The 27,220-nt window shown below is 46.3% G+C and overlaps 1 protein-coding gene across 5 annotated transcripts in view; it reads left to right on the forward strand.

Moving 5' to 3' along the window:
- Positions 1 to 27,220, forward strand: part of PDE318 (P-loop containing nucleoside triphosphate hydrolases superfamily protein) — a 189,141-nt gene that overhangs the window by 136,102 nt on the left and 25,819 nt on the right. For all 5 annotated transcript variants that reach the window (XM_086493189.1, XM_086493186.1, XM_086493188.1 and 2 more), the window contains 2 exons: positions 23,322 to 23,358; positions 23,440 to 23,552. In XM_086493189.1, coding sequence (XP_086349315.1) covers positions 23,322 to 23,358; positions 23,440 to 23,552 — 150 coding nt within the window. The remainder of the gene's footprint in view (positions 1 to 23,321; positions 23,359 to 23,439; positions 23,553 to 27,220) is intronic.

Here is a 27,220-nt window from a genome sequence, read left to right on the forward strand (position 1 = left end):
ATATAACGGGACCGGTTTCCACACTTGGAAGATCAAATTTAAAGGCTAGTTGATGCGGAAAACCTATGGAACGTGGTCAAGCCTCTCGCAGCCGACGAATCTGGCACATCCGTTGCAGTTACAAGAGCATTATCAGCCGAGCAATAGAGGAAAGATGAGCAAGCTTTTGGTATCATTCTAACTTCCTTAGAAGACGACTTTATTCATTATTTAGATGATGTTGATTCTTGAAGTGCTGCCTGGATAGAGTTAGAAAAGCTATTCGGTGCCAAAGCTAAGTGTTCCAAAATGAGTTTAAAAATGGAATTATATTCTATTCGTATGCGTGAAGATGAAAACATTGCAGCTTTAGCTAATAGATTGAAGAGCATCAAAACACAGCTAGTTTATGTTGAAGCCCCTGTGCCAGATGAAGACCTTATAGCCGTTTTTCTGAATAGCCTCCCTGCAGAATTTCGTCAAATTGTCACTATTTTAAAGGAGAAGGATTCTCTACCTTCTTTGGATGGTATGTTAACTCATTGCAGGAAGAAGAGAAACGAGTACCGTGAATCAGCTCTTTCGTACCAATTGTATATGTAGCCCGTGGTTGCACTTCAACTGCCAATTCCACCAGGTCTACTACCAGCACTAGACCTTGTGCTATATGTGGATGCAACAATCATCAAACCAAGGATTGTTTCAACAAAAATCCTTGCACCCATTGTGGAAAGACTAATCATCTGTCGGACAAATACTTTAAGAAGAACAAGCGACAGATCAATATGGTTGAAGGTGATGAAGACGATGCAACACGAATGCTTTTCGTACATTGTGCAATGACATATGTACTGTAGCTCTGTCTCTGGCTCTAGCTAGCATAAGCGGCATATCCTGCTGTCTGCTGGTATCCCTCTGAATCTACAGTCTCAATCTCCAGCTCATGTGAGGATGTGTGTATCTGACCAATGGCACACCGCAAACCATGAGACATATGTGTATCCACGTAGCTGGGTTGAATTACAAACCCATCTCCCGTGAGGTGGAGAAGGTGCTCTCTAAAGAAAGCCATCTTCGTGCCAACTCCTTTGGCAGCTCTATCCATGTCCTCCTGGTATCCAGTTGGATCAGGTCCTCACGAATGAGTCTAGTAATCTCCACCCATGCATCTGTATACTCTACAATCTCCTCACCATATGTGAAAGTCGGTTCTGATCTCCTTATCCAATGTGGTGTGGTGTTAAACACCATAACCTTGGTTTTACGAAGGCTTACATACAATCTACTATCCTCTGCAAAACTGTGTAATGCATCCAACTGTCACTGCATACCCTTTGGTGAGTCAAAGATCAACACAATATCATCAGCATATAACAACAATGGGATCCACGTTCTTGCCAGTTTAGGGGAGATAATGTGTCGTGTCCTCTATAGTGGGTGCTCCTCGGTGCAATGTGCGAGATATCTCACTCCATAGAATGCAAACACAGAGACCAAAACTCAGCCCATGCACGCGCATGGTTGGGCACATAAATGTTTAAGAAACCCACAAGGCAACCATGGACTTGCATAATGACCCATTGGGCCCTGCATGGTACACTTGATGCCTCTGCATGGTACACTGATGCCTCTGCCCACAATGGCCTACTACCATGAATCCGCAATAGTCATACATATACCTCCCTAAATGCCATTAGGCCCAAAAGCAGCTAACTCAAAGGTCTCATAGCGACCACGCAAGATTTGCTTACATTTCCTGATATGGCTCTCATGCAAATAATGCTCATGGAGCATAAGCATATTATTGGCTCCACCCACAGGGCATCTTTGGAGCTCCTGTCTGAGTCCACCCCTCTGACGTAGAAACTGGGGTCCACCTAGCCCCTACACATTCCATGAGACAATCCTTATGGGGTCAGTGAGAGAAAATCGATGCTACCATAGCAGCCAATCTAGCAATCTTTGAGGCAGGCTTGAATGGGGAGTAATCCACGTCCGAGCGACCTCGAGATAGCCGTGTTTGGAGCGTCCCTGCACTTTGAGTGTGCAAAGAAGTATACCACAATGTGTATACATCCTACTGCATCTGGTGGTGTCACAGAGAACTTAACCAACGGCCACAGTTTGTAACAAGTCTGTCACCCCCAAGTCTCCCGTGTGGTGAGAGAACTCGAGGCGCAAGCATGGAGCTAGTCCATCACTGTATGCATGGTCCACTTGGTTGGCGGATCTGTGCCACACAATGAGACATCTAGGGGTGTGAAACAAACAAGGAGAAGGGATCTCCCGGCTACACAGACTGCCTACAGATACGCGTCGGACGAACCACCCGACCATAGCCACCATCCGACAGCTCCCTCATGCTGGGGCTAGTGTCCGAGGACGTAGGCGTGCACCTGTAAGACCGAGCGTCCCGTACCACCCGGCCTCACCTCCTCGAGGTGACCTCGCGCACTTCTAGCCTCGTGGGCTAACCACTGGCACTCTGCCAGTGGGGGTCGATAACTGCAAATGAGGCCTTGGCCTCCCTTTTATAATAATGGCCGGCCACACTGGCCGTGTTCACACTACATGCGCGCGGACACTAGACGCCCATCCCGATGGCATCTGGGCTAGATCTCCTCTCCTGTGAGCGGGACGTAACATACTTCCCCTCTTAAGAACCGTTGATGTCCTCATCAATGAAGTGGGGATATTTAGCCTTCAAAGCTCTAACGGGTTCCCAAGTAGCAAACCTTTCAGATTGACCCTTCCATTTAATTAAGTACTCGTCATAAGCCTTTTGACGCGAATGACGGGTACGATGATCTAAAACTGCTTCTGGTTCTCGAGGAATATACTCAGTTTGCATATCTTGCCGTACATTTTTCTCGATAGGCACAACAACGTCGGCTTCGCCCAATTTCACTTAAAGGCGGCTGACATGAAACACTGGATGTACACTAACATCGGAAGGAAGAGCCAATTTGTAGGCAACTTGGCCAATTTTCTTTGTGATCAAGAACGGACCATAATATCTAGCTGAAAGCTTATAATGCTTTCCTGTTCGCATAGTCTTGGAATCCTTGGGTATCTTCAAATAGACCCATTGTCCCACATCTAGAGTCCTTGGAGACCTCTTTTGATTAGCATAAGTAGTGACTCGATCACGAGCCGTTCTTATACTATCCTTAGCCAATTCGAGCATTTCTTGCATGTCATACAGGAAATCACGAGCTTGGCGTTCCTTGACTTTCTCTAAGCCAATAGCAATTGGGGATTTAGGTTCAAATCCATACATCAGCATGAACGGGCTAAATCCAGTAGCAGAATGCTTGCGACTATTATAGGCAAACTCTAACTGTGGAAGATACCTTTCCCAGTCAGACTGCCTATGAGAGACATTGGCTCTCAACATGTCCTCTAACGTCTGATTGATCCTCTCAGTTTGTCCGTCGGACTCAAGATGGTCAGAAGACGATATACTCAACTTCGTCTGAAGATGAGCAAACACATGTCGCCAAAATCGGCCAGTGAACTTAGTATCTCGATCATTGACGATATCCTCTGGCAGACCATACAGCTTATAAAGCTGATCGACAAATAAAACCGCCAACTCATGGCTTTTTACTGTCGACTTCGTTGGTATAAACTTCGCCATTTTTGTGAGTCTATCGACCACAACCCAAATAGCGTCATTGCCTCGACTAGTATTTGGCAAACCAACGATGAAGTCCATGGAAATACTCTGCCACTTGGCATCTGGGATTTCCAATGGATGTAGCAGGCCAGCTTTCCTAAGGCGCTCTGCCTTATTGACCTGACACTGAGTGCATCTCTTCACTAGCTCTCTATGTAAGAGCGCATTCTTGGCCAATAGAAATATCGCTTGACCAAAGCCAAAGTTCTCTGGATGCCTGGGTGCCCAGCGTTAGGAACATCGTGGCATTCGTACAAAATCCTTTGTCGAATCTCATCGATTTCCGGCACGTAGACTTTACCATTTCTGAACAATAGTCCACCTCTTATGGAATATTGTCGCTGTCTCGTCTCTCCAGCACGACTCACTTGGGTCTCCGGACCACCCAAGCTTGTATGCGAGTCATGCCCCGCTTCGACCTCATTCCATATCTTGCCAAAATGGCCATTGGAACGACATAGCCCTCGGAGAGAGAGAGAAATCCGTCGAGATTTCAGCCATAGACAGTGCATTAACCTCAGGAATCGTGCTGAGTGCATCGACAACTCGATTGCTGGATCCTTTTCTATAACGGATCTCAAAGTCAAACTCTTGCATAAGCTCAACCCATCTAGCCTTCCGGCCTCTGAGATCACCCTGATCACAGATATAGCGCAAGGAATGATGATCTGTCCATGCAACAAACGTAGAGCCATACAAGTAGTGCCGCCATTTCGTCAGGGCGTGGACTACGGCATAAAGCTCCTTCTCATACGTTGGAAAACGCATCTCAGCGTCAGAAAGTTTCTTACTTTCAAACGCAACAGGACGTCCATCCTGGTATAATGCCGCACCAATAGCATAATCACTAGCATCCGTTTCAACCACAAACGGTTTGCTAGGATCCACAATGTGCAATATTGGCGCAGTAGTCACCAAGTGCTTTAGTGTCCGAAAGCTCTCGTCGGGACGCTCATTCCAAACAACAGGGGGATTACCTTTACGATGAGGACCCGAAGTCTTTGGCCCTTTCACCCCTCCTTTTAAAGGTTACGTAAGCCGAGCGGCAACTTTAGAGTAATCCTTGATAAACTTGCGAAAGAATCCAGTAAAGCCTAAAAAGGACTTTACTTGGCGTACATTGTTCAGAATGGGCCAATTTTTCACTTTATCCAATTTTTTAGGGTCAACGCGAATTTCATAATGAGTAATAATGTGACCCAAGTACGAAAGCTCTTTCTTAAAGAATTCACACTTAGAAGCCTTGGCGTAAAGCTTCTCAGTTCTCAGTACTTCGAGAACAGTGCGTATATGCGCTAGGTGCTCAGGCAAACTGTGGCTGTAGATCAAGATATCATCGAGAAATACAACAACGAAGTTGCCTAAAAATGGTCTCAGCAGATCATTCATCATCTGCTGAAACGTAGTTGAAGCGTTGCTCAAACCAAAAGGCAAAACCAAAAACTCGTAGTGACCATAACGCGTATGGAAGCCTGTCTTAGGAATATCTTCCAGTTTGATCCGTATCTGATGATAGCCTGATTGCAGGTCTATCTTCGTGAAATACAACACTCCATGGAGCCGATCTATCAGATCGTCCATGCGCGGGAGCCGATACTTGTTCTTGACAGTGAGCTTATTCAACCCCTTGTAATCCACGCAGAAGTGCATTGTGTTATCCTTCTTTCGAGAAAGTAGCACTGGCACTCCCCACGGGGATTTGCTAGGCCCTGTCGAGATAATCCTTCAGCTATCGCTGAATCTCGTCCTCCTCGGTTTTACTAAACCTATAGGGTTGCTTTGAGAAGGGTTGGCTACTAGCCACCAACTCAATGCCATGATCTACTCTTCTCAAAGGCGGCAAGCCAGGAGGTAGATCATCAGGAAAAACATCTCGAAATCAGTCATGATTTCTCGGATTCGTCGGAATCCCCAAGTTCAACAGAAGAACATGAAACATTTTTACGAAATTCAATGACAGAAGTACCAAGCACTAATGAATCAAACCAAGGAGATGGTACATATTGATATAAGTCAACATCAGAAGACTTGATTTCTTTATACATTTCCAAAGCAGTAACAACTGGTATTGCAAAACCATTATTTACAGACTTTTGATTACAAAGCGACACAGATACATGAGGCATGTTCTACTTAACAAAAACAAGAGAGTGATGTACATAGTCTATATACAATGAGTCTTGTTTATCATAAAACCATGGAAGTCCTAAAATAACATCTGCTCTGTCCAGGCGCATGATGTGGAAATCCAGGTTCTCCTTGTAATCAGGTAGCTCGAGCAACAAGTCTGGAACCATCCGTATCCACGCCACGAGTCATCTTCACGGGATACTCATGGTCACTGTCCCACGTCCGCAGGCTCAGTTTCTGCACCAATTTTGCATCCACAAAATTGTGTAAGCTTCCATTATCAAGGAGTACGGTCACGTCGTGACCATTGATCTTTCCGGGGAAACGGAGAAGCTCGTGCTTACCAAACACTTTGGTACTAAAGTACAATTAGTGCATGAACAATGCGCTAAATGATGGATTTCAACTTGAATGACATCAGAGCTACTTGAGATCTCGTGAATCTGAACCGAAGGACGGCCTTGCGGTTTCTTCTTCTTCTTCTTGGGGCAATCTTTGATTTGGTGACCCGTCTGGCCACATCCGACGCAAGCCCCCTTCTTCACTGTATCAGCAATTGAAGCATTCTTCTTCTCCTGAGAAGATCTCGGCGGTGATTTGGACTTATGCTGGAATCGGGGTGGCTTCGCTTCCTCGAAGCACCCTCACCGGATTGATGGTCTGTAGTTCTTTTCTTCTCATAATTCGCTCCATTTATTAAATGGAACGTCCTGGCCTTTGCCACTGCATCCTCGACATCAGTCGGGGCTTTATCCTTAATTAAGGCCAAACGGTAATCCTCATGCAATCCCAGCAGATACATGTGCACAGCGTGCGTAGAATCCACCTTGCAGAAGGTGAGCGCCTCTTTGAAAGCTGTCGTATACTTATCAAAAGACAGAGTTTTCATCGAAAGACTCTTCAGTTTGGCATAAGCTCACAAAGGGTCCATTTTAGCGAAATTCCTCTTGAATTTCACACAAAAATCAGCCCACGTCGTAGGCTTCTCTATCATGTCGCACCACCAAGTAAGCGCCTTACTGCGTAGAGAGAGGAATCGTCTGAATCCTCCTTTCATCATGCTCCCCATGGAGATCAAAGTATGTGGTCCACTGGTGCAACCAATTATTTACGGCTAGTTCCGTACAATCCTTTTCTTCCCCTGAGAAATTTGTAGTTTTGTACGGAATCGTGGTAGTCGGACCACCCTGTGAATGCCCAAAAGCAGCAATCTGCATCCGCAATTGTTGGAGACGGGTTTCGCCCTCGGAAATACGCGCAGTCGTCGACTGAGCCATATTTTCGAGAGTAGAGAGTCGAGAACTGAGCCCCTGCATGACCCCTTCGAGAGAGGCCAAGCGAAGGTTCGTCTGAACTTTCGCGTTTTCCAGAGCGGTAACATGCTCGTTGAAACTCTGGAAAGTACTTGTAATCCATGTGTAGAGAGCATACGTGAATGGAATTTGGATATTACCTGGCGCATCGTCATGTTGCACATCTGAGCTGGAGGAATCCATGGCAGAGTGCGTGAAAAACTGGGAATTTCACGCAAAACTGGGCCTTTTCTGCACTTTTCGTTCACGAAAACTTGAAGTTTGAGGAGCTCTACGTGTCGACGTGAGCGTCTGAAGGCGAGCAGGTGGTGGCGGGAGCGCGAGCAGGTGAGAGAGAGGAGCGGCGAGAGAGAAACAGCAGAGCCAAAAAGTCAATTGTCTGTAACTTATGAGTCTCTGTAAGTGAGTTTTTTAATAAACTCAGGTTTCAGACCATACTTTAAAAACTCAAAATGTCCTGGCCACACTTAAAATAAAAAGAGTCACTTAATTTAAGCAACAAAATTTAAGTGATAGCGTAAAACAAAACTTCAACCCAGGCTGGAAAAAAATCGAGCGCCCATCTGCCTGCGAGTGCCGCATGGAGAAAAAACCCATTCGTGCACCCAACGTGGGTGCGTATGTCCACCACGCTCATGAGGGCCAATTTGGAGCCAAGCCTGTCATGCTGCGTTCTTGCAGCCTTAGCGCTCACAGAGGAGAGGAGGACCACGTAGAGTCAAGAAGGTGACTCTCTCTCTCTCTCTCTCTCTCTCTCTCTCTCTCTCTCTCTCTCTCTCTCTCTCTCTATGCTTCGCACAGAGGGACTTACAGAGAGAGATTCGAAAGGATACAGCATGCCGAATTTTAAGCTAAAACCAACAATTCAATAGGTAAACCTCCGATTTAATAAGTAATCCACTGAAAAATTCCATTTTTCAGCACTTTCACCTACCAGTTTGCTGATTTTTGTCAAAAATCAGCAACCGAACACTATTTCCTTACTTGCAAACATGCTTTCGAGAAGAAAAGTAAGTAATTTCAGCAAATTAATCACTAAAGATTACGTGAAATTAAGGCTCCTTGTCTCGAACCAGTCCGTAGGTGTGAACACGGTCCTTCGTGCAGCCAAGCCGGCTCTGATACCATGAAATGAACAAGGAGAAGGGATCTCCCGGCTACACAGACCGCCTACAGATACGCATTGGACGAACCACCCGACCATAGCCACCATCCGGCAGCTCCCCCGTGCTGGGGCCACCGTCCGAGGACGTAGGCGTGCACCTGTAAGATCGGGCGTCCCATACCACCCGGCCTCACTCCTCGAGGTGACCTCGCGCACTCCTAGCATCGTGGGCTAACCACTGGCACTCTGCTAGTGGGGGTTGATAACTACAAATGAGGCCTTGGCCTCCCTTTTATAATAATGGCCGGCCACACTGGCCGTGTTCACACTACGTCCGCCTGGACACTGGACGCCCATCCTGACGGCATCTAAGCTAGATCCCCTCTCTTGTGAGCGGGACGTAACAGGGTGTCATAGAGAACTTGGCCAACGGCCACATAGTCTGTATCAAGTCTGTCACCCCCAAGTCTCCCGTGTGGTGAGAGAACTCGAGGCATGAGCATGGAGCTAGTCCATCATTGTATTCATGGTCCACTCTGTCGAATCTGTGCCACACAACAAGAAGGAAAAACCAACCGCTGTGTCTAGGGCCTCTGCTCCTTCGGCTGCCAGAAACAAAACTTGTATTGTGAAACAAGCCGCCTCGAGGCTAGGATAAGGGTGGCTGAGAAAACATGTAAAGTTGTAGTCGAAGAAGTCCCAACGGTGGCGAATGTCAAAACTGGTCAGCTCGCGACGGACTGCCCCAAAGGGTGATGCTTGCACTACAAGGGGCGTCCCAAGTAGGGTTGCTCCGCTTGCACCAGGCGGCTCTTGGAAAATGCATTGTCAAGAGACCTCCAAGCTGCCGAAGAGTGGCCTGTCCCCTAGGCTGGGGGCAGGGCATGGGAGGGATCAGGAGAGGGGGCGGAAGGACTAGCGGGAGGGACGGAAGAGGCGGAGGGGGTGGGTGGAGGAGGAGAAGTGGGGATTGTAGGCCAGGGGGCCGGAGGAGGAGGGGCTGTTCGTAGCGAAGCTGAGGTGGAGGGGGCATCGCATCTGCTAGCTCATCCTGGTGTACAAGGTCAAAACAGATCCCTGTGGGAACCCATTGCTATTGGCCTGGTGTAGGCCGACCATCAGGGGCGTCAAACTGGCTCGCCTATCCTTGACGATGACGGCCTCGAATATGCTGCCAGCCCTCATCTGCCTAGGCATCGGTCTCAGGAGAGGTACCCGTTTGTGCTCCTTGCGTCTCTACCTGTTGGGCCTGGCCAGCCTTGGTAGGCTGGGTCTGTGTCGAGGTTCTTGAAACGAATACGCAAAGTGGATCTCTGGGCTACACCGAGCAATCGGAGATCAACACAATATCATCAGCATATAACAATAATGGAATCCATGTCCCTGTCAGCTGTGCACCTCTATCGCCCTCTCTCTCAATATAGTCAAAAACCTCATCCACATACATAGAAATAGAGTAGGAGAGAGCGGGCAGCCTTGCTTCACCCCGATAGAGGAGTGAACTAATGCAGATAACCCCTCTGGAGTGCGTACATGCCCCACTACCGATCGATATAATGCCATGATTCCCCAAATCAGCTTTGTGGATACTCCCATGTTTTCACATCAATCTGGAAGCTACAATAGAAGTCCACAAAGCTACTAATCTATATAATGCCATGATCCCCCAAATCAGCTCTGTGGATACTCCCATGTTTTCACATCAATGTGGAAGTCCACAAAGCTACAATAGATCTGTCTCCCATGTGATATGCCCTCCTCAATAATGCTCTGAGTGTCAGAATGTGGTCAAGAGTAGAAAAACCTCTCCTGAACCCTGCTTGCCCGCCGGCTGCGCATATACCCTCCCTCTTTGTCCATCTACCCAACTGCTGCTCAAGAATGGATGCGTACAGCTGTGCCAATGTGTGTCCAATCATGATAGTGCGATAATTCCCAAGCTCCATAGGGTCTCCTTACTTGAAGATAGGTACAATAGTAGATAAACTCCAAGTATCAGGCAGACCCTCACACATGGCACGGTTGAACATCATTGCTAGAAGCTCTGCGAGTAGATCCTTGGCATGTATAAAATGGTCAGCCACTAAGCCATCATGATCATATGCTCTCCCGGTCCTCATCCTATCGATGACCTCCTTTACCATCTCAGCGGTGAAAAAAGCACGTGTGTGGGTATGGCTCTATGTGGTCGGAAAGAGGCGGCTGTCGAGGAAGTGTGTACAGAGATGATGCATACTGGCCCCATGCCTCTGTAGAAATAATGGTAGGAGGGGGGGAGTGCTCATGAAAGAGTCGCCATGCCTCACCTGAGTCCTGACTCAAGAATAGCTGATATAGATCCTGCTCTAGTCGAACCAAAAAATGCCCTCTTCTTCCGCCACACCAGGCGTCGGAAGTCAATCCTTAACTCTCTGTGAGTGATGTCCCCAAAAACTCCTCCCTCTAAAGCCTAGCTCTCGTCTCGCGGCACTCCTCATCATACCAGCTTTTATGGGGCACGCTTCCAAAACGTCGTCTCTGCCGAGGCTGGGCTTGTGGGTACGCCTCTGCTGCTACATCATGCAATGTCTGTGTTAGTATAGTCGCCCTGGCTCCTCGGTGCACAGTCGTCTGTAAATCCCATCTACGTAGACGAAGTCCGTCTCCCATGTAAAGGTGTAGCGTGTAGCGGCTGCTATCTGTGGTATGTGTGCTACACTAAACTGGAAAGAGATGGACATTGACACAAGGGCACGATCTACTTTGCCACACCAACAGGTTTGGGTCCAACTGTGAGGCCCTTGATACTAGAGATAAAGCTCGGCTGTGCCAAGACATAATCCACTGTCCTGGCTCCATGTCTGTGTGGAAAGCTACAGTCCCCATGTCTATCAAGTGAAGTCCCCCAGGATGATAATGTCACCATCCCTAGAGAACTGCCATATGTCATCATCCAAAGTAGAAAAGGGGGATTGTCCTCTAGGTGGTGTATATACTGACGTACTCGGAGGAAAGTAGCAAATAGCAATGTAGAGGTATCTGCGTGTCTCTGCCCTCAATCTCACCCACATGTCCCTAGCCTGCCCATCCTTGCGGGCAATATGTATGAATGCCCGCAACGTCTCCCTAAATAAAACTGCCACTCCCCCCGAGCCCCGTCCTCTGCCCTCTTGTCTGCAAGTTGTCTCCCATCTGTATCCGCTGACATGTGGCATAGATTGCCCAAGGGCGTGATGTGTCTCGGAGTAGAAGATGATGTCCCTCCCAATGAAAGTATCCTCAAAAGCACCCAAATCAAGGCATAGAGATCCATTACAAATCCAACTAGCAACTTTGAGTGTGGTCCCATAGGTCTCGCGCCGTCATGCGGAGCGCCTCTCCATAATAACCACTCGTCCATCTCTATAAAAGGCCAATTATCCTTTCTCTCGAGCGTCCTTATCTCAGGCATAACTTCTTGTATATGATCAAGCTGTGAGAGTGTGAGTTCGTGGCCAAGGAATATCCCCATCTTCTTTAGTGTAGGACGCTTCTTCAAGAAACCCTTCTTTGCTTCCATGGAGGGGAAGCGAAGGATCAATGCTCTCTCCTTTGAAGTCTCTTCATTTCCTTCTCTCTTCATGCCTTTGTGTGAGTGGCCTCACTACCCATCATAATCAGAAGTTCTTTGACATCCCCCTCCACATCATCACGGTCTTTTAGACCGGTCACTCGTACATGTAAAGCTCTAACCTTCCTCCTTTGCTCTTCATCTAGGGCATGTTGATGATTGTGGGAGTGGGGATGGTTGTTGGTTCTTTCCCTTTCGCTTTCCATTTCTCAGTCTCTTCTCCCTTCTTCTATGTTTTCGTGATTACCTCTACCCACGATGACGTCTTCGCCTCTTGTTGCTTCTCTTCTTCTTTGATCTTCCACACTTGTTCTTTGATGACTTTGAGTTCTTCTATCATCGAGGGCGGGATTTCTCCTTCTTCAAGTACACTTCCCGCTCTAGTTTCCACAAGCTCTCGCTTGAGGGCTGAGACTTCCTCCTGGAGCGCTTGGACTTCCACCTGAAGTCTTCTTTCTCCTTTATCCATTGCTTGCCCTCGTTGAAGACCATTTGAATGAGGTTGGCCTTTTCTTTCCACTATCCTTCAATCTCCGTTTTCCGCTCTTTCATCTCTTTTTCCACCTGTCTTTCATGACCATGAATGTTGCCTTCGTTACCGTCGAGGGAGACGTGCACACGGATAAGCTACTCTTGCTCTCTATTGCCAAAAATGTGCTATCTCCCCAAGCTGCGTACCTAAAATACCATTCCAACAGGGCTGAAATGGACTGTTTGGTTGGCTGGACAGCGGACAGTTGATGCAAACAGCAATGGACAGCAAGCTGAATTTGGGTGGAGACGTTCCCTGAACGGCTGGCTGCAAATAGGCTACCTGTAAACGGACGTCCCCTGCAGAGATAACTAGCAGAGAACACAGCTGAATATGCTGGACAGCAACGGGGAAACTTCATAGCAATCAAGCCTTTTGAGAGAGAGAGAGAGAGAGAGAGAGAGAGAGAGAGAGAGAGAGAGATGAAATGAAATGTTATATTAACGTCTTCAAAAGGCCAAAGTGACCTATGAGACCAGAAAGTTACAATGTGATGGATCTGATACAAAGTCAGAGTAACAAGATGACAAAATGATAGGGGGCATATCCTGGCCTCTGCTAGTACTCCGCTGTATCTCCCAGTCTCGATCCGCAGCTGGTGTGAAGATGTGCGCATCTGGCCAATAGCACATCGTATCGCATGAGACAAGTGGGTGTCCATGTATCTGGGCCTCGTCACAAAACCGTCCTCCGTAAGCTGGAGAAGATGTTCCGTGTAGAAAGCCATCTTCGTGCCCAGCTCCTGTGCTGGCTGTATCCATGTCCTCCTGGTGTCTAGCTGAGTCTGTGGTCCTGGCGGATGAGCCTGGTGATCTTGGACTGTGTAAGAGTGAGAGAGGGTGCATCCAGTGAGTACTGGAAGGGAGGCAATCTGTCTATGTTGAACCCATGCGCCTGGAACCATGATGTCATTTCCCAATACCAGCATGTTGTATCTCCCTGCATGGCTAACTGTCGAGAGGACTCAAGTGCAAGGCGGGCATATCTATCTCTGGGAAGTTCCCACATGCGGTGTATGAAGGAGACAAATCTGGTGAGCGCCTCAACCACTAGTGGGGGGGCAGCTAGCTCTACCCGGACAATAGCACGTGGTACTGAAGCCTTAGCTCTAATGAGCCGCGAGATCATAGAGACCAGAGGCTTCTCCATGTCCCTATTGGAATTAGGGTTGCAGAGAAAAACACACAGCTTGGAAAAGACGAAGGAAGCTCAAGGCATAGAGAGTGTGTTGCTTAGTGTGCAATGGAAAGATAGATAGCCCTAGAGTGATGGGCGTATATACTATGCACGGGGGAAAAAACCTCCTAAAGAGGGAAAAAATGCCCCGGCGGTCCTAGTGTGTTCACACACATCACTACCACATGTATATGGTAACAAATCCCCCCTGGAGTGATGCGGTAAACGAGAGCTGGCACATGAGTAAAGGGAAGTGCCATGCCCTAAGGACATGATCAGTCCACAAAGGGTAGTAAGCCTAAAGCTTTGCGGAAAGCTTTGAGCTTCTCACGAGACAATGCCTTTGTGAAAAGATCTGCAAGGTTGTCCTGTGTTGGTACATAAGCCAAGTTGATCTCTCCTGCTGAGAGCCTCTCCCTGACATAGTGGTAATGCATCTCAATGTGCTTTGTGCGAGCATGAAAAACTGGGTTCCTCACAACTGCGAATGCTCTCTGACTGTCAGTTTAGATAGTGTTGGCAGTGTCCTGTCCAACAATTAAATCGGCCATAAGGCGTCTGAGCCATACACACTCAACTGTAGCTGTGAAGACTGCCCTGTACTCAGCCTCACAACTCGAAGTGGCCACAGTAGGTTGCTTCCTGCTCAACCATGATATACATGAACTGCCAAGCATGAAACAAAAACCTCCACACTCTCGTTTCAAAACAACCAGCCCAATCTAAGTCCGAAAAAGCATGTAATTCTGGCAGCAATGATCCCCCCTTGGGATAAAACAAGCCAAGATGTAAAGTGCCACTAAGGTATCGGAAAATCCTCTTGTCAGCCTGCCAATGCTTAGACCCTGGGCTATGCATAAATGTGCTGACCTGTGAGACTGCAAATTGAATATCCGGCCTCGTGTTGCATACATAAATGAGGTAGCCAACAGCGTTTGGTAAAGAGTGACATCAGCAGGATCACTAGCACCATGTAGACTCAATTTCAAACTTGTTTCCGTGGGAGTGGCAATAGGTTTACAATCCTCAAGTCCAAACTTACATAGCAATGTCTCTATGTAACTTTTCTGACACAAGGCAATACCACCATCACACTGCTTAAACTGTATACCCAAGTAATGATGCAACAGCCCCAAATCTTTCATCTTGAAAGTAGCATTCAAATCAGCCTTAAATTCAACAATATGTCTCTCATTTGGTCTAGTGATCAACAAATCATCGACATAAAGAACCACAATGAGAAGTACATCACCCTCACGCTTTACATACAATGTGCTTTCTGTTGGATTGTTACGAAAGCCTTGTTTGACCAAACGAGTGTCAGCTTTCTCATACCAAGCATGAGGAGATTGCTTCGAACCATACAAAGCCTTCTTACATCTGCACACTTTGTCATACGACAAGTGGGAGCAAAAGTCTCTTCATAATCTATGCCTTTTTGTTGTGCATAACCCTTTGCAACAAGTCGAGCCGTATGGCGATCGATCTCATCATCCGGCTTGCGTTTCAACTTGTAAACCCACTTTGTACCAATGGCCTTTTTGCGAGGAGGCAAATCACATAAAGTCCATGTGTTATTTTCTTTAAGTGCATCATATTCTGATTGCATGGCAGCCATCCAATTTTTTGAATGTGCTTCATCAAAAGACAGAGGTTCCTCAATATCATGTAAGCTAGACACAGCCAAAGCATAACAATCTGATGCATAAGATGCATGGCGAGAGCCTGAACGAGTACGACTAGAAAAAGGTGCATCCAATTTACTGTCACGCAATGTATGCACCAGTCATTTTGGCATACCTCTAGCCTGCTCATTTCAGCCCTTCCCTCATCAAGTACATCATGTACATCTACATCAGTAAGAGGCTGATCTATAACATTTTCGGAAACCCCCATAGGCTGTACATTTGTCTCATTGCCACCACTAAAAAGAAGCAATAAAGTGTCGTAAATGTCCTGTGAAGTTACATTACTGTATCTAGTACATATGAAAACAAGGGCTGAACAGAATCTTCCACAAACACTGCATCCCGTGAAACAAAATATGCTTTGTTTGCGGATGTTACAACCTATAACCTTTGCTTTCAGCACCATAACCAACAAAAATACATTTGACAGCCTTATCATCCAATTTTTTGCGCTATGTTTGTGGCACCAAAGCATATGCCAAACAGCCAAAAACACGCATGTGCTCAATAGAAGGCTTTCTATCATGCCATGCTTCATATAGAGCAATAGACTGCAAAGCTTTCGTAGGACACCTGTTTAGTACATAAGTGGCACACATGATGACCTCAAGCCAAAAAGAATGCTGCAAAGCTTGACTTTTGACCATACATCGTGCCATTTCCGTAAGTGACCTGTTTTTCCTCTTAGCAACACCAATTTGCTGAGGTGTATAAGGAACTGTACATTGGTGTTTTATCCCACGACTAGCCAGAAATGCATAAAATCCATGAGACATATACTTCCCCCTCGATCGGAACGGAGGGTGCCCATAGTACATTTCGAGACATTTTCAGCCATAGCCAGAAATTATTTGAAGCACATAAAAACTTCGGCCTTCGCTTTAAGCGGAAATACCCATGCATGCCTGGAGTAATTATCAATGAAAGTCACGAAGTAAAGGTAATTGCCCAAGGACGGAGTTTGCATGGGCCCACAAACATCACTATGCACAAGCTGCAACCTGTATGTGGCCCTAATTGAACCATCCTTTGGAAACTTCGAACGTTGCATCTTATCCAAAATACAGCCTTCACAAACATGTTTGGCAAGTGCTTCAAGACGCGGCAAAGAAGCAACCATATCAGATTTCTGCAAATGCAGCAAACTGACAAAATTCAGATGACCAAGACGTGCATGCCAAAGTTTTGCATCTGAAATAGCCCTTGAATCTGCAATTGCATTTGCAAAATTTTGTCCACACTTGTCATACAAACTGAGCTTATACAGCCCACGGCACAAAAGCCCAGATGCAACAATTTCATCTCCAAAACTGAGATCATGAATTGTACATCTATCATTCACAAATTTGACTACAAGTCCAAGTCTAGCAAGTGTAGATACAGACAAAAGATTCTTCTTGATCCCAGGTACATAAAGTGCATCAACAAGTGTGAAAGAACTGCCATTTGCAGCAGTAGGCACAATCTTTCCAACTCCCTGAACCGGATAAGAGGCATTGTTGGCACAAGTGACTGAATTCTCATGAGAGACAGACTCGAGAGAGGTGAACAATTCACAATGTGAGGTAATGTGCTTTGTAGCACCACTGTCGAAATACCACACATGTGGATCTGCAGCAACTGACAAGCATGCATCATGGACAACAGGATTTCAAGTACACCTACGCTAAAAGCCCATTCTGCATCAACATCAGCAACACAGTCTCCTTTCAAAGAAAACTCAACAATGGCTGCATTTGTAGTGGAACTAGCATTTGCAGTGGAACCACCCTCTTTCTTCTTACCCTCTTTGGCCTTCAACTCAGGACACTGCTTGATCAAGTGATCATTAGCTTTACAATAATGGCAACGCATCTTCTTTTTGCCCTTATCACCAGAATTTCCAGACGAATTGCTGCCAGCAGAAGCATTAGGAACAGAAGTTTTGCCACTCGCAGCAGAACCATAAGAAGTGGCTGCATTGCTGTTACCACCCTTTCTTTGAGAGGCAATAAAAGCTTGTTCAACTGCACGCTGTCTAGTCCTGTTTTTTTTTGGAAAGTTACTCTTGCAACAGCAATGTGCATAATGCATCAAACTTGACAACTTTAGGATTTCCTTGGGTCATAAGTCTCCAAGTACTAGCAAAAGTCTGGTAAGAATCTAGTAAGGCATCAAGAACAGTCTGCACAAGGGAACTGTTTGAAATGACTTCACCTGCAGAAATAAGTGGCTCATTGATATCCTTGACACTAGCAAGGAAAGTGTCCATATTATCTTCCTCATGTATAATCTTCGACTCCAGCTCTTTACGCAGCAAAGCAATTTTAGCCTCATTGCGAATTGCATAAAGGCCAGCCAATATATCCCAAGCCTGTTTTGCAGATTTTGTTGAACGGATGTGAGAAACAATGGTGCGCTTCACAGACAACGCATTCAATGCATGAACCTGCGCATCCTTTACATCCCAACGAGATTGTTCTGCCCTAGGCAAAACAACTCTAATAGCAGCAATCCTTGCAGCAAGACCTGCAACATCCTCAACATCGCCTGCATCCTCATAACCAAGACGTACATCAATGCACTGCACAATATTCCAACGCGAACATGTTGCATCATGTAAGCCCACATAGGGTAATTGTCCCCATCCAACCTGTCCTCAATAGCAAACATCTTGAACACATCTGTGTTGTTGTCAGCCATGGTAAATACTGCACCTGATGTGAAAACTGCCCGAAAAGAGGAGAAACGAAGTGGGAACAATACGTGCTATATAGCACAAACCGTAGAAGACTGTAAGGCAGCTGTTATGCAAAAAACGGCACTGACAGAAACTCTGTACAAAATGACGAAATAGCCTGTGCAACACTGCTTGTAGTGGAAATGGAGGCCGAAATGAGCCTGAATCAGAAATCTGAGCAGACTAAGCTCTACGAGTTCCCTCGAAATATTTGTCGACCTACGAACGCTCGCCAAAGCTCACAGAAATCGAAGAAAGTGAGCAGGCATGTGCTGGAGCTGTTGGCGACTGAGCCTGAGAAGACGCAACCTGCTCTGATGCCAATTGTTGGAATTAGGGTTGCAGAGAAACACACACAGCTTGGAGAAGACGAAGGAAGCTCAAGGCACACAATAGAGAGTGTGTTGCTTAGTGTGCAATGGAAAGATAGATAGCCCTAGAGTGATGGGCGTCTATGCACGGGGAAAAAACCTCCTAAAGAGGGAAAAAATACCCCGGCGGTCCTAGTGTGTTCACACACATCACTACCACATGTATATGGTAACAATCCCCCCATCCATTAGTGCGGCCTGTCCTCCCGTTATGATCCAATGAAGGTCCCCAAATCTCAGCTTCATAAAGCAATGCAGAAGCCACCAAAGTGTCAAAGAGCCACAGCTTCGTCTGAGGCTCTTGAAACGGAACCTGTGAACACATCCTTTCCAATCTACCGAATGCTGCATGGACTCTAGTCAATCTAGTCTCTGCCGCCCTCCTCAATGAAAATGCCGGCCCACTAAAAACCACTCCAAGGTAAGTGTAGGCTTCTGTATACTCCACTGTCTCCTAGTCGTATGTGAATGCGAGCGCTGACCTCCTGATTCATTGTGGGGTGGTGTCAAATACCATGACCTTGGTTTTACCAAGGTTGACGGACAAACCACTTTCCCGGGCAAACCTATGCAAAGCATCCCCTCCGGAGAGTCGGAGATCGGCACGATATCATCAGTATATAACAATAGTGGAATCCATGTCCCTGCCAGCTGTGCACCTCTATCACCATCCCTCTCAATGTAGTTAGAAACCTCATCCACATACATACCAAATAGAGTAGGAGAGAGCGGGCAACCCTGCTTCACCCCAATAGTTTGAGTGAACCGGTGTGGATAGACCCTCTGAGGTGCGTACATGCCCCACTACTGACTTGTATAATGCCATGATCCCCCAAATGAGCTCTGTGGGTACTCCTATCTGTGGTAATCTGCGCATCAATCTAGCTCTGGGTACTGTGTCAAATGCTTTGCGGAGATGCACAAAGCCACAATAGATCCGTCTCCCATGCGACTTGCCTTCCTCAATGATGGCTCTGAGTGTCAAGATATGGTCAAGAGTAGAAAAACCCCTCCTGAACCCTGCCTGTCCGGCTGCATGTATCCCCTCCCTCTCTGCCCATCTACTCAGCTGCTGCTCAAGAATAGATGTGTACAACCGTGCCATTGTGTGACCAATCATGATAATGCGATAATTCCCAGGCTCTATAGGGTCTCCCGACTTGAAGATAGGTACAATAGTAGATAGGCTCCAAGTATCAAGCAAGCCCTCACACATGGCACGGTTAAACATAACTGCTAGAAGCTCTGCTAGTAAATCTCTGGCATGCGTGAAATGCTCAGCCACTAAGCCATCATGATCATATGCTGTCCCAGTCCTCATCCTGTCAATGGCCTTCCCCACCATCTCAGCGGTGAAAAAAGCACACGCGTGTGGGCATGGATTGGGGGGGTCGGGAAGGGGGGGCTGCTCAGGAACTGTGTACAGAGATGATGCGTACTGGCTCGAGGCCTCTATAGAAGTGATGGCGGGGGCGGGGGGGGGGGGGGGGGAGTGCTCATGAAAGAGCTGCCATGCCTCACGTGAGTCCTGACTCAAGAATAGCTGATATAGATCCTGCTCTAGGCGAGCCAAAAATGCCCTCTTCTTCCGCCGCACTATGCGTCGGAAGTCAATCTGGGACTGTCTGTGAGTGATGTCCCCCAAAAGCACCTCCCTCTGAAGTCTAGCTCTAGTGTCCCGGCATTCCTCATCATACCAACTGTTCTGGGGCATGCTCCCCGAAGGGCGTATCTGCTCAGGCTGGGTATGTGGGTATGCCTCTACTGTGGGATCATGTAGTGTCTGTGTCACTATAGTAGTAAGCTCCTCCAGAGGTCGCCCTGGCTCCTCTGTGCACAGGCATCTTTAGATCCCATCTATGTATAGAGAGTCCGTCTCCCGCGTGAAGGTGTAGCGAGTAGGGGCTGTTGCCTGTGGCCTGTGTGCTACACTAAACTGAAAAGAGATGGTCAACGACACAAGAGCATGATCCACTACCACACCAAAAGGTCTAGGTCCAACCATGAGATCCTGGATACTAGAGATGAGGCTCGGCTGTGCCATGACATAATCCACTGTGCTGGCTCCATGTGTGTGTGGAAAGCATGTAGAACCCCCCGTAGCGGGAAATCTCTGTAGGCATTCAAGCTGGCCAATCCATGTGCAGTCCCCATGTCTATCAAGTGTCGTCCATACTCAATGTGTTCCCTATCCTATGATAGTCTGGATAGGCCCGTCTCTGCAACATCCAACTCTCTCAGCATCTCCTGTGAAGTATCATAAAATACTGTCTGATGATGGGCAGTCCTAGCATTGAAATCCCCTAGAATGATGATGTCACCATCTCTAGAGAACTCCCATATGTCATCATCCAAAATAGAAAAGGGGGACTGTCCTCTGGGTGGTGCATAAACTGACGTACTCGGGGGAAAGTAGCAAATAGCAATGTAAAGATATCTGCCTATCTCTGCTCTCAGTCTCACCCACATGTACCTAGCTTGCTCATCCCTGCGGGCTATATGTATCAATGGCTGCAACTCCTCCCTCGAATAACACTGCCACTCCTCCTGAGCCCCGCCCTCTGTGCTCTGATCGTGTCTCCTATCTACAGGCTGTCTCCCATCTATATCCACTAATGTGAGGCATAGACTGCCTAGGGGCCTGATGTGTCTCAGAGTAGAAGACGATGTCTCTTCCCGTAAAACTATCCTAAAAAACACCCACATTAAGGCGCATAGATCCATTACAATTCCAGGTGGTAACTTTGAGTGTGGTCCCATAGGTCTCGCGCCGTCATGTGGAGCGTCGCTCTACAATCAACACCCGACCATCTCTGTAGAAGGCCGTCTTTCCCTTCTCCCTTGCCGCTTGAATCTCTGGCATTACCTCTCTCATATGCGCAAGTTGTGTGAGAGTGAGGTCATCTCCAAGGAATATGCCCGTTTTCTTTAGTGTAGGACGCCTCTTCAAGAAGTCCTTCTATGCCTCCATGGATGGGAAACGGATGATGAAATCTCTCTCTTTTGAAGTCTCCCCGTTTCCTTGTGTCTTCTTCCCTACCCTCCATGCCTTTGTGTGAGTAGCCTCACTACCCATCATGCGGAGAAGTTCTGCGACTTCCCCTTCCACATCATCTCGATTCTTTAGACCAGTTACTCTTATATGCAAAGCTCTAGTTTTCCTTCGCTGCTCTTCTGCTAGAGTCATGTTGATGATTGTAGGAGTGGAGACAGATGTGGTCCCTTTCCCTTTCCCTTTCTTAGCGACTTCTATCCATTTCTCGGCCTCATCCACCTTCTTCTGTGTCTTCGTGATCACATCCATCCACGAAGACGTCTTTACCACATTCTATTTCTCCTCCTCTTTGATCATCCGTACCTGCTCCTTGATGACTTTGATTTTCTCTATCACCGAGGGCTGGAATTCCCCTTCCTCTAGGTCACCGCTTGCTCTATCACTCAGCTCTCGCTTGATGGCTGAGACCTCTTCTTTGAGTGCTTGTGAATCCGCCTTAAGTGCTTGTAGCTCTGCTTGCAGGTCTTCTTTCTCCTTCTTCCATTGCGCGCCCTCGTTGAGGAACATTTGAAGAAGGTTGGCCTTCTCTTTCGACCATCCTTCCGTATCTGCTTTCGATTCTTTCATCTCCCTTTTCATTTGTGTTATCCGCTTGTTTGTACGCATGAAGGTTGCCTTTGTATGGGGCTTGCAAGCTGGTGAAGCACTCATGACCTCCATTTTGATTCGAGTTATGTATATAGAGTTGTCCTCTCTGTGTCGGAGGGCGTTTTGCTGTTGCAGGCGGATATGGAGAGACGGCTGCTGTTGCTGCGAGACGTCTACAAGAAAAGAGGAGAGAGAGAAAGAGAAGCTGACGGGACCTGAGCCTGCGAACCCTATTGCCCAGCCTGCGCGTCGCAAATCCTAAAACAGGTCTTTGCGAACCCTAGTTTTGTACCTGTGTGTCGCAAACCCTATCAACCAGCAACACGAATCCCAGATCTGCCTGCACATGGTGCTGTAGCCTGCGCATCAGAATCCCTATTGGTGCCGCTGTACTGCTGCGTCGCCTCCACCCCTGGCCCGTCCACGCTGTCCAGCCACAACTCCTGCATCCTCAGTTCATGCGCAAAGAGAGAGAGAGAGAGAGAGAGAGAGAGAGAGATGAAATGTACGTCTTTAAAAGGCCAAAATGACCTATGCGACCAAAAGGTTACATGTGGTGAATCTAATACCAGGTCTGGATACAAAAAGTACAAAGAACTGAAAAGAAAATAGCGGGTTGGGGTGGGGTAAAAGCTGATACAAAAGGGATACAAATGGTGAGTTGATACAATGGAGCTTTTTGACAGTAGAGGCATCATATACATATACATCAGGATCCAAAAGGTTGTAGAGGTTCAAAGTCCTCCAAGGTAAGCACTCTGTCGGGACAGCTCCTATGTCGCGCCAGTATGGTATGGATCCTCTGTCGCAATCTGCGTCGATGTTGAGAGGGCCCCCTCATCCGTGGGCGACGGGACTGCCCCAACTCTATCGCCGGATCAAGCAGTATGCCTTTGGGTGCTGCTATGCTGTGGGGGCTGCTCGAACTCCTCTGTCTGTGACTGAAAGAGATCTGTAATCTGCCGCTGTCGTTGGATCTCTCTCATTGTGCCCCTCTTCAAGAGGTCCTCTCTGTGTCTGCAAATCTCGAGTGAGTATAATCGGAGGCATCTTTGATCCTGGTATCTCACGACTCTAGAAAGTGGTCCAAAATCCTCACTAAATAGACAGTGAAAGCATCCTCGTATCTCATAGTATACTGGACAGTGACATGTGATGTAGCTTTGTCTCAGGCTCTATCTGGCACGTGACAAACCCTTGACTCAGTGGGTACTCCTCTAAATCTGCCTGTCTCAATCTCTAGCTGATGTGTGTGTGTGTGTGTGTGTGTGTGTGTGTGAGCGCATGCGTGTGCGAGAGAGAGAGAGAGAGAGAGAGAGAGAGAGAGAGAGAGAGCCTTGATATTGAGAATCAAAGATACATAACTCAAGCTTTATTGTTTGATCCGTGGATCCCAGGTGACTGACACTCCTGGTTTACTTAGACGTCCTGACGGTACTCACTTTAGTGTGCAACTTTTTTTTGAGGTGTGCATACTTTGTCTTTTAGTTTACTCACTTTCTTCTAAATTTGTAGATGAAAGAAACAACATGGAGAGGTTGACTTTGGCGGCTCTTTCGTACTTGCCTACGGCTGTTCTTTATGTACATGACCTTACAGGGGAATGTGGTGTGAAAGTCTCGGATCAGGTATTGCCTTTTCAATTTAGATGTATTTCTTTCTAAAAATGCTTAATTGGTACTTCCATTTATGCTTTTGGTTGATTCGTTGTTTCTAGAGTGAAGTGTTAGGGTAGATGGACAAGAGAAGCCTCCTTAATTTCAGGGTACTAGAATAATTGTCTTACTGAAAGAAAATAAGTTATAGTAGGTCTCTCATATTGGTATGGAGAGATACGTCTTTGCTGACATCATGCAATACATATTCCTTGGATAGTCCTCAGCTACTTGAAGACTCCGAACCCCAACATGCACAGAAGCACACATAGAGCACACACATGCCTTCTACAATGCGCACCGACAAAGGATCAGTAGCACCGCCTAGTGCAACATTTTAAGTTAACTAGGTACAGGCACATATGGTAACTTGGTAACTGGCGCTGCAAAATCGACTTGCCTTGCATGTACACTGCTTGATAAAGAAAGGTAACAGGTCCACAAAACACACACACACTTTTGTCACTCCAAATCTAATTTCAAAAGGTAACTTAGGGTTTTCAAAATGTGGGCAACAACCTATTTGCTTGAGAGTGTAGTAGCTCCGCTCCCCCCCATGCATTAGACACTACACCAGGCACAATAGCTGAAATGGCATGAACCCTTTGAATGGAAGGTCCTTACGGTATAATATTTGAAGGGTTCCAATCCACAAGCCTCACGGTACAGATCCAAAATCTGAGGATGATCTGCCAAATTTCTCTCTTCTAACCCTCGGCATCCAAGACAGGACATTTCCTCAACTTGACCAAGCATCTTTTACCCTGCTTGTAAATTCATGTTGTGTGTCAACACTTGCTTTGCTAAAGGATTGCTTCTGTCTCTTGAGCGTCAGGTTGGTTATCTACAATCATGTCTTCTGGCAATTCACCCTAGAAAGGTCCGAGGAGATTCACATGAAAAGAATATCCTTGATGAGCTAGCGGCTTCACTCTGGAAGATGCATCATTGATCCTTTAGAAGTTGAAATACACCATACTACAGCATACTAAGCTTTGTGTAAAGCTTCTCTTTGTCTTTGCATTTTTCGGATTTTGGCCTTCTCAAATCTAAGGATCCAATCTCCTCCTTTACGTTTCAAAGCTCTCTTGAGTCCTATGCTTATTAGCTGCCTTCTTGTGCTTTTCTTAGAGACATCTGAACTCCCCTTTGCATATCTTGACACAGAAAGGGAGTCCCTTTCTCATGGGGACCCACAGAGGTGACTGCCTTTCAGACATTGAAAGAGAAACTGACTATGGGACCAGTTTTGACTTTGTCGGACTTGTAGAAGTCATTTGAAGTATATTGTGATGCTTCTGGTCGTAGTCTGGGTGTGGTCTTAATGCAAGAAGGCCATGTCATTGCTTACGAGAGCCGACTGTTCTCAAGGCCGGAAATGACAGCACAGATTTATGAGAAAGAGCTTTTGGCGCTTATCCATGCTCTTGCTCAGTGGCGGCATTACCTACTCGGAGTGGATTTTACTGTCTTTACAGACTATCAGAGTTTGCGCTACTTCTTGTCACAGAAGCAGCTATCGGAAAAGCAGATGCGGTGGGCGAACATCTTGTCACAGTTTCACTTCCAGATTGTCCATGTTCAAGGACAAAAGAATGTGGTGGCAGATGCTTTGTCTCGAAAACCGTTGGTTCTGGCTATTTCCGCGATACATCATAGGAGCTTCAAGGATATGGTCAAGCAATATGCCACAGATACAGATTTTGCAGACGTTTTCACACAAATATGGGATGGGGAGATAGTAACGGGATATTCCATTCGGGATGGCTACTTGATGAGAAAAACCATGTTGTGCATTATACAGCCGTTGAGGGAAAAGGTTATGACTGAATGCTACGGGTCACCGTGGCATTGCTACCACCATGAAAGGGGTAGAGAGATACTTCTCTTGGCCGAGACTCAAGAAGGATGTGGAAGAGTTTGTGCACAGTTGCTTGGTATGCCAGAAGGTCAAGTTTGACAGGCATAAAGTGTTGGGTTTTTAGGGTGGATACACACATGTAGCATTCATGTTGTAGACACAAAATGAGGAGAGATGAGAGAGAAATAAAATGCCTATGCAAGAGGAGAACTTACACCGTTGAAATGAACAAAATAACTAGTGCATAAGCAAAGCTTGTAAACTACAAGTGATGTCTAGAGCTTGTGGAAGGTGCCTTCTTATGTAGGCTCTCATGAGATGTTCTAGAGTGTTCTAGGGCTAGTTCCGACATGGCTAAGAGATGGAGTGAAGGCATGTGTTTAATCCTTACAAACTCCCCCTTAAACTCATGCTTGGAACTCCTAAGGTTGCACAAAGGTATGTAGAAGGTTCATACATTTTGGATACATCATTTTTGGGTCTAATGTGGTACATAATGGTTCTCATATGGATACAACATTATGCTCTACATTGATACAACATAAAACGGTGCTCAAAGAGATACAAAGCATCATCACCCTTAGCATACAACTTAAGGAGTGGGTAACTAAAGATAATGGGCTGAAAATGAACATTTAGTAAATATCATCATACTCATAATTGGATTTGGATTTTGAGCCATATTTGGGGTTACCCTCCACATACGTTTTATTAGAAAAACTAGAGGAAGGAGAAGAGATGGCTGAATGGATGAAGTTGATGCTCTCGGCATCCTCGTTGTCGTCATCTCCGTCGTCGTCATCATCACTATGCATATAGTGAAACTTGTTGAAAGACCTTTTACCTCGTTGAATGTCGGAGGTAGTGTCGGTGTTGAGCCCATTGTGGTTACAAAATTGAGACGCATGCCCCACTTTACCACACTTCACACTTCTTGATTTTGTAGCAATTGAAAGACATGATTTGTCTTTCCACAATGCTTACATGCTTTGAAGTTCTTTTTAGAAGAAGATGAAACATACAAAGCTTGTGAGGTGTTCTCTTCTTTATGTGTGTGTTTCTTCTCTTGTTCTTGTAAAGAGTTGACAATGCTCTCAAGTGAAGGAATTGGCTCCTTCTCTTTTAAGACCGTCACGATATTATCATATTGCAATGGAAGAGACTTAAGTAATACGGCAATTTTGTCTTCTTCTTCAATGTTGCATTCTATGTAACTTAGTTGCATGCAAATTCTTTTTAGTCTGTTGACTAAGCTAGATAAGCTTTCACCCTCTTGCATAACTAAGCTATAGAGTTGCATTTCAAGAGAAATCTTAGAGTATTTTGATTTTGCCCCAAAATTCCTCTCAAGTATCTCCCATGCATGCTTAGCGGTAGTGGATTGGTCTAAATAGTGAACTATTTCATCCGCTACACTTGCGAGAAGAATGCCCAATGCTTTTTCATCCTTAATTTGAAGTTCACGTTGTTGTGCACGTGAAGGTGGGTTCGCTTCATCAATATTAGATGTGATTATGCTCCATAATCCTTTCTTCATTAGATATCCCTTTACCTTAACTTGCCAATTGTGGAATCCTACCCCATTAAAGATAGATAGATTATCATTACCCATAGTGTATGATGGTAGGTGAATATGCAATGGCAAGAGCGGTGCTATCAAGAGACTCTCTTGATGGTGTCTTCGCCCGTTACAATAGCATACAAATGAAGCAAGTAAAATGTAGCATATAGAGTTACAAAATGCTTGTTTTGGGCTACCAAGTGCGGCAATGTATTGCCA

The sequence above is a fragment of the Adiantum capillus-veneris genome, chromosome 21 (assembly GCF_014529385.1).
Source record: "Adiantum capillus-veneris isolate H3 chromosome 21, ASM1452938v2, whole genome shotgun sequence".
NCBI lineage: Eukaryota > Viridiplantae > Streptophyta > Polypodiopsida > Polypodiales > Pteridaceae > Adiantum > Adiantum capillus-veneris.